At 42.4% G+C, this 10,152-nt stretch overlaps 1 protein-coding gene across 6 annotated transcripts in view; it reads right to left on the bottom strand.

Annotated features, from left to right (window-relative positions):
- Window positions 1-89: 89 nt before the first annotated feature.
- ncor2 (nuclear receptor corepressor 2) overlaps window positions 90-10,152 on the bottom strand; it is a gene marked incomplete at both ends in the record, with an annotated part of 104,538 nt that continues 94,475 nt past the window's right edge. For 4 of the 6 annotated variants that reach the window (XM_035658165.1, XM_035658166.1, XM_035658169.1 and 1 more), the window contains 8 exon segments: window positions 90-232; window positions 3,429-3,563; window positions 4,811-4,974; window positions 5,079-5,209; window positions 7,165-7,646; window positions 8,752-8,944; window positions 9,035-9,310; window positions 9,412-9,564. In XM_035658165.1, the coding sequence (XP_035514058.1) occupies window positions 90-232; window positions 3,429-3,563; window positions 4,811-4,974; window positions 5,079-5,209; window positions 7,165-7,646; window positions 8,752-8,944; window positions 9,035-9,310; window positions 9,412-9,564 (1,677 nt within the window). 6 annotated transcript variants of the gene reach the window in all.

Below are 10,152 nucleotides of genomic sequence, written 5' to 3'. Positions count from 1 at the left end.
ACTTTATTAAATCACACGCAAGATTTTTTCTTTCTCCTGGAAACTATTCTGAGTCGTGAACTCGGTGGCTGCGCTGAGGTCAGACTTACTGAAATCTCCCTCGTTTCCCACCACCGTCATCTTCTTGATCATCTCTTGTTTCTTTGACTTCACGATGGCGGACGTGCTCTCTGTCAACTTGCTGAAGAAAGCTGGAGGCTGGGAGGTGTTGGGAGGAGAACGGGAGCCCATCCTGCAGGAAGGGAAAGGAGAGCCAGGAAGTGATATTAATAGATTTAAAATGCATAAATTACTGAGTGTAGGTTGGATGTTTCAATGCAAAATGTGATTATCTATAGACAATGTGTGTGGCACTCCTACAATCTTTAGAAGTGTGGGCTCTTTTAGAATAAAGTTCCTTAAATATTAACCCTGAAACTCTCACTCTCTCAAGAAATCATTTTCCAGGAGTTTTCTTTTCTTTCTTCCTTGACCTCAGTTTTATCCACTGTGTACATTATTAAGTACAAAGTGTTTGTTGCATGATGAATTCACGTAGCTGTGCAAGTATTTATTAACCACAAGACATTTTCCCAACGAGCTTTCATGGGAGTTCTGCTCGCGGCTCAAGTCAAGTTTCAAACTAAATAACCAAAGGGCTAAAATACAGTTATAATTTTCCAAGACAACAGAATATTTCCAGGATATTTTGGACACCGAATTTCCAGGTTTTCCAGGATCCCCTGTAGCTTTTCTTTCTCTGAGTTAACAAACATGAACGTACTGCACCTTTAAGTCAAAATATAACCCTCAAGATATAAGATCTTGATAAAAAGGTAAAATGCTTCAAAATAATTAAAAGTGTAATTTCTTATTATTTAGAATATATGAAATACAAAGTAAACAATTGGTGTACCGTACCTTTAAATCCAATCAATCCATTATTATTTGTAATACAAATATATCTCTTCATACAAGCAAAATGAAACAAAGTGCTTTACAGATTAAAACAGAAAACTAAGAATAAGAAAAGGAAATACCAAATAATAAAACTGAATCAAATGATTGATAATAATAATAAAAACATAAATAGTAGTAAACATAATAAGTAAATAAAAATCAGATAACGCCAGACTAAAAAGGTAAATGTTCAGTTTGCATTTAAAAATCTCAGCATAAAAGAAATTAATTCTGTAGTTTGCTTGTAAAAAGAAAACAAAATACAGTTTTACCTCAAGTACACAAGCAATCGCGCACTAAAATCCACCAAAACAACAAGCGCTGGTGGCCAGTCGTTGCCCGTGGACACTGAGACCAGAAACAAAATGGTTTCTCTCAATAATGAGCAGTAAGATCAAATAAACTGGTAGCTGGTGGAGTTCTGTGGGTTTTTAAGGTGTTTGAACCTCCATACGAACCCAACAGAGAGAGAGAGACGAGTCTTCTGGGGAGGAGCAGCTACACAAAAACCTGCGTGTTGGACTCTTCTGCCGCCCTCAAATAACAAATCTAATCACAGAAAGTCGTGCTGACAGTCCAGGAATTATTATTAGTCTGAAGTAGAAGTACACATGTTGAAGTTTCAACATTCCCCTTTCAGCGAAGCTTTCTCAACACTCTAGCTTCTCTTTCTCTCTCACACCGACGATTCCAGTTAAGAGACACTGAACTCAAAGTTCACTGCTCCTCTCGCTGTTGTGAAAGCTTTACTTAAAGCCTTAACGCTGTCTGACACACACTTCCAAATCTGTAAACATTATTCTACTAATATTTTAACAGCTGTTTCTGATATTACACCACTGTGGTTAAGGTTTGGTTAGGGTGTGTTCAAGAACATGTCACATATACTCTTTAGATACTCTGCTAAACATCTAAAGTGAAACAGCTGAAATGTCCTGTAAACTGTCCAGATATAGTGTTACCAAATAGTCAAATTATAGCTGCTTCTATTAGATTTGCAATTTAATTCTTTCAGTGATCCCACAGGTTAAAATTCTGATGAAGTCAACTGGGGTTTTCATCGACACAAAAGCAAACTAAATTCAGCTGTGCGGACAGAATCTGTCCAAGAAAATGACAAGGGCCCAATAATAGGACAATATGATGCCTTTATATCTGGCTCCATACTTCTCTCTCCTTTCAAACACACTGCTCTCCAAAGTTGAGGCAAGAATCAGTTTCCTCTATCGAAATAAAGAATCATTTAGCCACTTTAGCACAGCTTGGTCAAAATGACAACCCTGCATTACAGCGACTCAATCTACAGGTTTGCCTCCAAATCTCTTCATCAAACTGGACATCATCTACCATCCGCTGTATGCTCCACTCAACTGGTGACAGATCCACTGGTGTCAGTTCATTTATAAAACTCTCATATCTCTACTCAGCCTTTCCAACAGTAACCACAATTTATCTTCGAGCTAATTCATTAGTTTGGATTCCCCTGAAGTCCTCCTACCTCCTTCCGCCATCACTGTTTTCAGTCGGCCGCCCACAGTGACTGGAAGCAGCTGTAAAAGTTGCTACAACTGCACCCTTATTCAATTACCCTCCTTTAATAACCCAGTACATATGTTAGTTTCTGATCACTGCACCTGCTTTTAAACCCACCTCTCTTCAACAGTGCTTTTATCTCTGTTGTGTACAGACTGTATACATTGTGCTGTTTTAATTGTATCGTTTCTCACATTAGATGTATGTATGTTTTACTTTCTACTTAAATACAAGGTAAAATAAAAAGGGAATTTTATCTAACTGTAAAGGAAGGACTCTGCGTCTGTCTGTCCTTTGATTTTCTCAACCACACATGATTGACTTCACACATGGCAGGTGTTTTTCATTTTCACTGAAAATTGCCTTTCTACAACACTAATGTTTGTTTTCTTTATATTCTCTTCTTAATCCTCCATTTCATGATTTTTTCCCCCTCTAAGGCCAGTAGCAGCACCTTTTAACGGTTATTAAAAACGCTCAGCAATCGGCTCGTTCTGAACTGCATGAGAATAAAAAAAGAATAAAAAAAGACAAGAACAAATAAATATTACATGTCTGTCGAGAATGTTGACAGCTCTCACATTGATTAAACAATGCCTGGGAGGCTCAACGCGGCTCAGACATCTGTATTCCAAGAAGACTCTTTTCAGCATCCTGGAATAAGCCGCTAACTGGAGCCCACCTGCTAGCGACAACCAACCCTCTCTCTGAACGCACATTAGCTCCATCTCCAACTCCAAACAACACAGCGGGCACATTTATCATCTAAAGGTGGAGCTGTCATTTCTGTCTGTATATAAGCCTGCTTGCTGTTGACAGAGACGTTTGTTTTTGCATCATTAAACACTAAACTATGGGAAAGATCATTACGCGTGGCAAGCTTGACTGGACCCACTTCAGTTAATACAAGCAATAAAACATATTCTGTGGACATCCGCAGCGCTGAGAGCCCTTACACTTGCTCTCCCTGCTCGTTAGGGTAGGAGGCCCCTCCCTGGACTTCAGGTTCAGAGTTGGCCCCGGCCGGAGACACCGGTTCGATGCCATCGTTTGAAACGCTGACAGGTGATGTCTTAGGCTGAGGAGGAGACCTGCAGAGAATACAAAGGCAGATACGTTAACAAGCACGTCAAGCCGAATCAATGAGTCTTCAGAAAACATCAGACCGTGCCAGAGCATGTGAGCAGAGCACGGGGATTTGGGATTGGGGATTTAAAAAAAAGTGTTGCCATATCTCTTGCTCCAGTTTCAAATAATAAAACATCTCTTTTACAGGAGAGACCAACGAGATATACAGAAAAATCCTCAATAAAACAGAAACTATTCAAACACAACAGCCTCTCTATGATGCACTTAAACTCATAGTGGATAAGTGGAGAAGTGTTTGTATAATTTATGCAGTCCTCCCCAGATCTGTCAAAACCCAAAGGTACATAACTTGGAGGAGCTGGTAGCTACAGATCCGACACAGAGATACGCTGGATGCATTGCTTAATGAATAAAAATGTACACAGAGATACAGGATGCACTGAATGAAGGCTCAGAAGTGCATTTCTCTGGTCAACAAGCGATTCTGCTCCTCTGCTCATGTCTAATCTCACATACAGCTGATCTCTGTGATGACCTCATGAATTATGTGTTAATGCAGGGTGTCGCTTCCTCTGCAACAAAACAATTAAAAAGGACAATCTTGTGATGATGTGCAGGGAGTGTCCTCTCTCCGCTGCCTGTGTGTGTGTGTGTGTGTGTGTGAGAGACACATACAGCTTTATCAGGTTGTCCACTCTTTCTAATAAACCATTTTCCAGGAGACACTTGACAATACAGGACAGCAAACTGTAATTTATTGGACACTTGGTGTTTGTGATGTGCGTGACTGTTCTGACCACAGCTGATCTGCACAGTGAATTGACTACAGTTTCCTACAGTTCTCATCTGATTCCTATTGTTCAAATCAAGTAGAATTTACTTCATTTTACAGAAAACTCATCTTCTAGAAAGTGAAAGGTGAAGACTAGGTTTACATTTTTCCAGGAGAACATAGATTATTTCCAGGATATTTGGTCATTTTAATCAATTTCCAGGTGTTTCTATGACATAAAACTAGTCTCTAAAATGTCCAGGTTTTCCAGGAAGGGTGGGAACCCTGTTAATCATACAGGGTTAAAGATAAAACTAAAAATACAACGCAGCCTCTTTATACCTTTTCTGAGCGAGGGGGGTGAAATCTGAGTTTAGTATGAAGCCATATTTTGAACAAAGTGGCCCCCGAGAGCTCTGCTCACATGCTCTGGAAACCCAACACATTTAACAGATATTTCTGTTGTTCGATTCCTACCGGTCTCTGTTGCGTTCTCCACCAAGGCCCTCCGAATATCGAGGCCCTTGGCCAGACTCCTGTGAGGTGGGCGGGGGCTGGGAGGCACTGGGTGGATGGGTCAGGTCCAGGCCGAGGTAGCCATGCTGCTGACTCTGCCTGGTGTAGTCTTTAGTTATCACCTCCTGTTTATGTGAAGACATTTCCACGGGCAGAAATTAAAATTCTGTTCAACCACTTATATTCACATGTGCACATATTGTTTGTTATTGTGCTGCAGCGGACTTACACTGATGTGCTGTGCCAGGGTGACCACCCTCTGGCTGGCTTTAATGCAGGGGGACGAGGGCTGCTGGCCCGGAGACAGTCTCTCCTCAGACGGAGGACGGTATAGACTGTGTGACTCCATCTTCTGTTGAGCTGAGATTCAAATCCAGACACACATGCACACCCACGCACGCACGCACCCACACACAGAAATTACATGCACACACAGATAAAAGTTAGTTTTGTTTTTTTAACTCTGCATCTCTAAAATGTGCTAATGAAAACATGCGTCTGCCAGAAATGTCCGTCCATCCATCGGGACTTAAACATTTCATGTAGCATCTGCACTTGAAAGCTCAAAGGGCAAGCTTTTCTACAAACATACTAAGTGACAGTGTGTGTGTGCGTGTGTGTGTGCGTGTGTGTGTGTGTGACAAGCTACTTCAGATCTCTTGCTTATTTATAATGTACTCTTTGCATACTTGCGCTGACCAGAAATGATGCTAAAACTGACTGGTTGTGCTCCAGTGATTCACAAATGAAGAAGTAATTTTGCAACTGCCTTACAGACAAGAAGAAAGCATCTACTGAAAGCTGTGAAATAGAAATGTATGAAATTCTTGTTGAACCATCGTGGGAGCCTATTTTAAGATGTTTTTTTCCCTCGTGCGCTTAGTCTCACTACTTGTTTTCTTAACAATATTCATCTCAGCAGGGGATGATGTAAGTTGAACGCAGGGGGCAGGATTTGACTGTATGGACTCCCAGAGAGGAGGAGTCCCCCAGCGGGACAGGATGCTGTGGTTTTTGTTGTTAGCTAGCAACCACAGCAGAGACTCTGGGGCAACAGCCTATAATAGATAGTGAATGCATGCCAACAGCAAGGTGATAAAGTCTTATTAATAAGTCTGCCTAGAGAACTCGCCTGTTTTTAGAATCATGCTTCCTGTTGACTTCTGTACGTACAGGAGTTTAAAACTTAAGCATGCAGTTGTCACTTTTGCCGTATAGGCTTGTAATATATACAGATGTGACACATTGGCTCTACAAGCAAGAAAACAAAAACAGAACAAAAAAAATCACATTCCAAATGACGGACAAACTCCCAGAGGCTTGATTGAGAGAGATGTGTTGAGCGTTTGGCATGTGTGGGAAACAAAATAAAAGAAAGGAATCAGCATAAATTAGTGAGCCATAAATAGGAACATGCAGAGATTTCTTTTGGGGGGGGGGAGGCGGAAGCTGCAGTACCCTCCTCCCCCTCTGGATGGCTGAAGTCTTTTCCACGTTCCTCCCCCTTTTCCTGCCCTCCACCTGTGCAACACCGATGCTCTCTGGGACCCCCAGGGAGCAAAGTTTGGTGGTTGGTAAAGCTTTTAATGACGTTTAGTTATCTGGGTTGCTCACTGTCCGAAGCAGTAGGCCCCAGCACAGTGTGTTTCTAATATATAAGCAGGGAAGTTGAGCCACTGCATGTAGAAAGTCAGAGTGTTTGAATTACAGGCCGTCTTATTTAACATGGGATATATAAAAGCCTCCCGCTGTGAAATGCCTTTTCAAGCGTCTAAAATATTCTCGTCATGCCTGCTTGCATGTGGTGAAATATTCTGTTTAAAGTGAGCAGCCGAATGGGAGGGAGGAGGGGTGCAACATTTTAAATCCAAGTCACATCCTCTACAAAAAAAGAAAATGAAAATAAGCAGCAAAAGGATGTTTTGCCTTAACGTCCCACCAGCTGTAGCTACTTTTCAAATGACACCTTAAAGGACACCTAGGATCTTCTTCATGGAAGTTTATCTTTTATCAATGCTCTATATTCAAGGTTGTAAACCACCTCTTTCTCATTTAATCTTAGCCAGTCAGGTCCAATTAGGACGGGCTAGAGGTTTCCAGAGGGCACCCTTGGTGGTCTTTAAGTCTGTAAAGAGAAACTAATAATAAAACTGAAAAAAAAAAAAAAAGCAAAAAAGTATAGCATTGAAGGAAAAAAAAAAGTAAATGAATTGGGCTGATTTGATAATGCCAACCACCACAGCGTGCAATAGGCCACAGACTGACGGGGGAGGGTCTGGGTGATGAGGGGGACCCTGGGATCCAGAGCGTCTTACCATCAGTGGCGCTGCTGGCAACAAGCGAGCCCGTCTCTGCCATCCCCGTTTCACAAGAAATTTGACGCATAATAATCGCGTTTATGAAGTTGGCCGCAGTCATGGTGGTCTTACCGAGTACTCGGAGCTCTTGTTCCTGAGCGGACATCGGTTTGTTTTGAGTCTTTTCCCTACTAGGTGTACCGCTTTCTCCGCGGCCGGGAGGGTTATCCGACTGGGGAGGCAGCAGGTGTTGCGGCCGGCCTGCGGAATAGGAACCCGGGTACATTCCTGCTGGGCTGGCGCTGGACAGCTTGGGGTCAGATTTGCCGTGTTGGTCCTGCACGTGCTTGGGCAGACCTCCCCTGTTTTTGCCTCCGTCGCGACTCTGCTCTTTGGCCACACCCGAATCCATGGCAGTTGGGTAGGCCTCAGGGGGCACACCTGTCCTTTGGAGGTGGCCGGGGTAACCTTGGTAGCGGGTCGGTCCTGAAGGCATGGACCTGGCAGGCAAAACAAAAACACACTTAGTCAACAAGACAATCAAAATGTCCTCCTCGCTGTGGGGACTTTGCTCTGGAACAGGGCTGTGCGATACGATGATTATATATTGTCACTTTATGGCAGTTGTTCCTTTTTTCTATCATTTAGTAAACTGACTCAGTGCCATATTTTATGGATGTTTCATATTATATTCAAAACTGTACAATGAACCCAAACAGGGAACTCAGTAACGACAGGAAGTTTGTGTAAAAACGAGGGATTTGGATGAATTTTGAGCAGATTATTTCCTGTTTAGGGAACTTTTTATACAATCTCTGTCTGTATTATGTATGTAGGTAAGTATTTGCACGTAAAAAAGTAATCAAAAATGTAGTATTTGTAATTCAAAAGGTAATAACAACTGGTTTTGTTTTTGTATTAGGGACTTTCCCAGTGACTAATTTCCCTGTCAGTTAATCGGAAATTTAAATTGAAACTACTTGACTAAAAGTGAGTAAAACACTAGTAATAGTAAAAATTCTTACTCATTGGGCTAAACAATATTGTCTGTATTTCAACAGTCATTTTTACAACTTTAACTTTAAGATAATTACTAACAGCACCTGCGGGTTGGGACAGTAACAATGTCATCATGTTTTGCTGAGGGTGGCTAACATTTAGCTTCAAGCCACATGTCCACCGTGTGGTTACGCAAACGCTCTGGTCGAGCGGTTATGTGCCAGTTTATTTTGGACACAACCTCATTTTCATTTTGTACTAGATCAAAACACAGACAAACTGCGCTCGTCTTACAAGCTGCCATCTCCCTTCCCCCACTGGTTTATATCTGGCCACAGCTGATGTGTACAATAATAAAATAATAATAGTTTAACAAACTAGTTTTTCTCTACTCCACTAATAATTAATCGTGCAAATCCCTGTTTTTTCTAAACTAGTTTTTCACTAGTTTTTTTTTTTTTTGAATTTTCAGAAAATGTGCTGTATCGTTACATGTTCCACATCTGGATATGACATTATCTATTTCGGGATGTGAGATTTTGGTCATAACACACGGCCTTACTCTTGAAATGATCCCTGTAAAAGCAGAAGTGAAATGCAGTTTACCGAAACACCGATGAGCTGGAGTGTTCGCTGACAGAAAGACTCTTGCCCCCAGTGTTGTGCAGGACGCTCGGCCTCTGCTGCACATTCTCCTGGGTACGAGGGGACACTGGGGAGTGCTGGTGGCTATACGGTTGGGAAGAAGGTCTCACGCCGCCGCCGCCGCTGCTACTGCTTGCCAAGCTGTGCTCTGTACCTGAGAGCCACAAACAGATTCATTTCATTTCTGTCCTTGTTTGAGCTGCCAGTGTTACTTTTAACACAGGAAATAAAACTGAATCTGCACCTGGTCGCCAGATGGGGGCGTGCTCCACAGACCCGCCCTTCTCTCGGTCGCGCTCTCGGTCTCGGTCTCTCTCTCTGTCCCGGTCTCTCTCCCGTTCTCTTTCGCGATCTCTCTCCCGATCCCGTTCACGCTCCCTCTCTCGCTCCCGCTCTCTGTCGCGCTCCCGCTCTCGATCTCTCTCCCGGTCCCTCTCCCTCTCTCTGTCACGCTCGCGGTCTCTTTCTCGCTCCGAGGATGAAGACGTGCCTTGCATCTTGTTCATGTGCGAGGAGCCAACTGTTGGAGCAAAGGCAAAGACAGGAAAGGATTACAAACACAGCACGAGCGTGACATATTCAATCTCTAGGTGCAGTCAGCCTGTGTGAACTGAATTGTACCGGGTGAGATGGGGGAGGTGGTGTAAGGCCTGCCAGGGAAGGTGGTGCTTCCCCCAGGGATGTAGGTGATGCGATCCATTGGGGAGCCAGCTGCCCCTGCAGAGGGAGGGACCAGGACAGGTAAGTGTGGCACCTGAGAAAGATCGATGATCCCTAGGGGACAGAAAGAAGAGGAGTGTAAAGAAAACCCTAATAGCTGGCGCAGGCATGTTGTGGTATCGAGGATAAAAAGGTAAATAAAGACTAAGAGTGCAAGATATCTGCTATGGTTTTAATGTGGTAATGTTATAATGTTAGAAAACACTGAACATGGTTTGTATCCTTGAAATAAATGCTAATAAAATGAACTGACTATGAGGCAGAAGTATTACCACGGAGTAAAAAAAGAAGTAAATGATTACAAAGCACTAAAATGGGAGGTTACTGTTAGATCTGATTAGATTTGAGCATTTTGAGAAGTCACTTATGAATGATGCAAGACGTGTTCCTGAAAACACTTCTGGTTGGTTGTTGTTTAGTACTTCACATTAATATTAAAAACAAAACTCACTCACTTCTCCCCTCACTGACAACAACCTTTCAGCAACTTCATTTCAACTTCTCTCCATTACTTTGGTTCATTTAAGGACAAATGGATGATAAATGCTGGCGCAGGTTCAATGGTTCAACATTATTCATGTTTCTTCTCCAGTAGTCTGTCTGTCTATATATATATATATGTCATATATATGTCATATATAT

This window comes from Morone saxatilis, unplaced genomic scaffold (genome assembly GCF_004916995.1).
Source record: "Morone saxatilis isolate NCDOM2014 unplaced genomic scaffold, NCSU_SB_2.0 Contig16, whole genome shotgun sequence".
In the NCBI taxonomy this organism is placed as follows: Eukaryota; Metazoa; Chordata; class Actinopteri; family Moronidae; genus Morone; species Morone saxatilis.
This window is presented reverse-complemented; position numbering and strand designations above follow the sequence as displayed.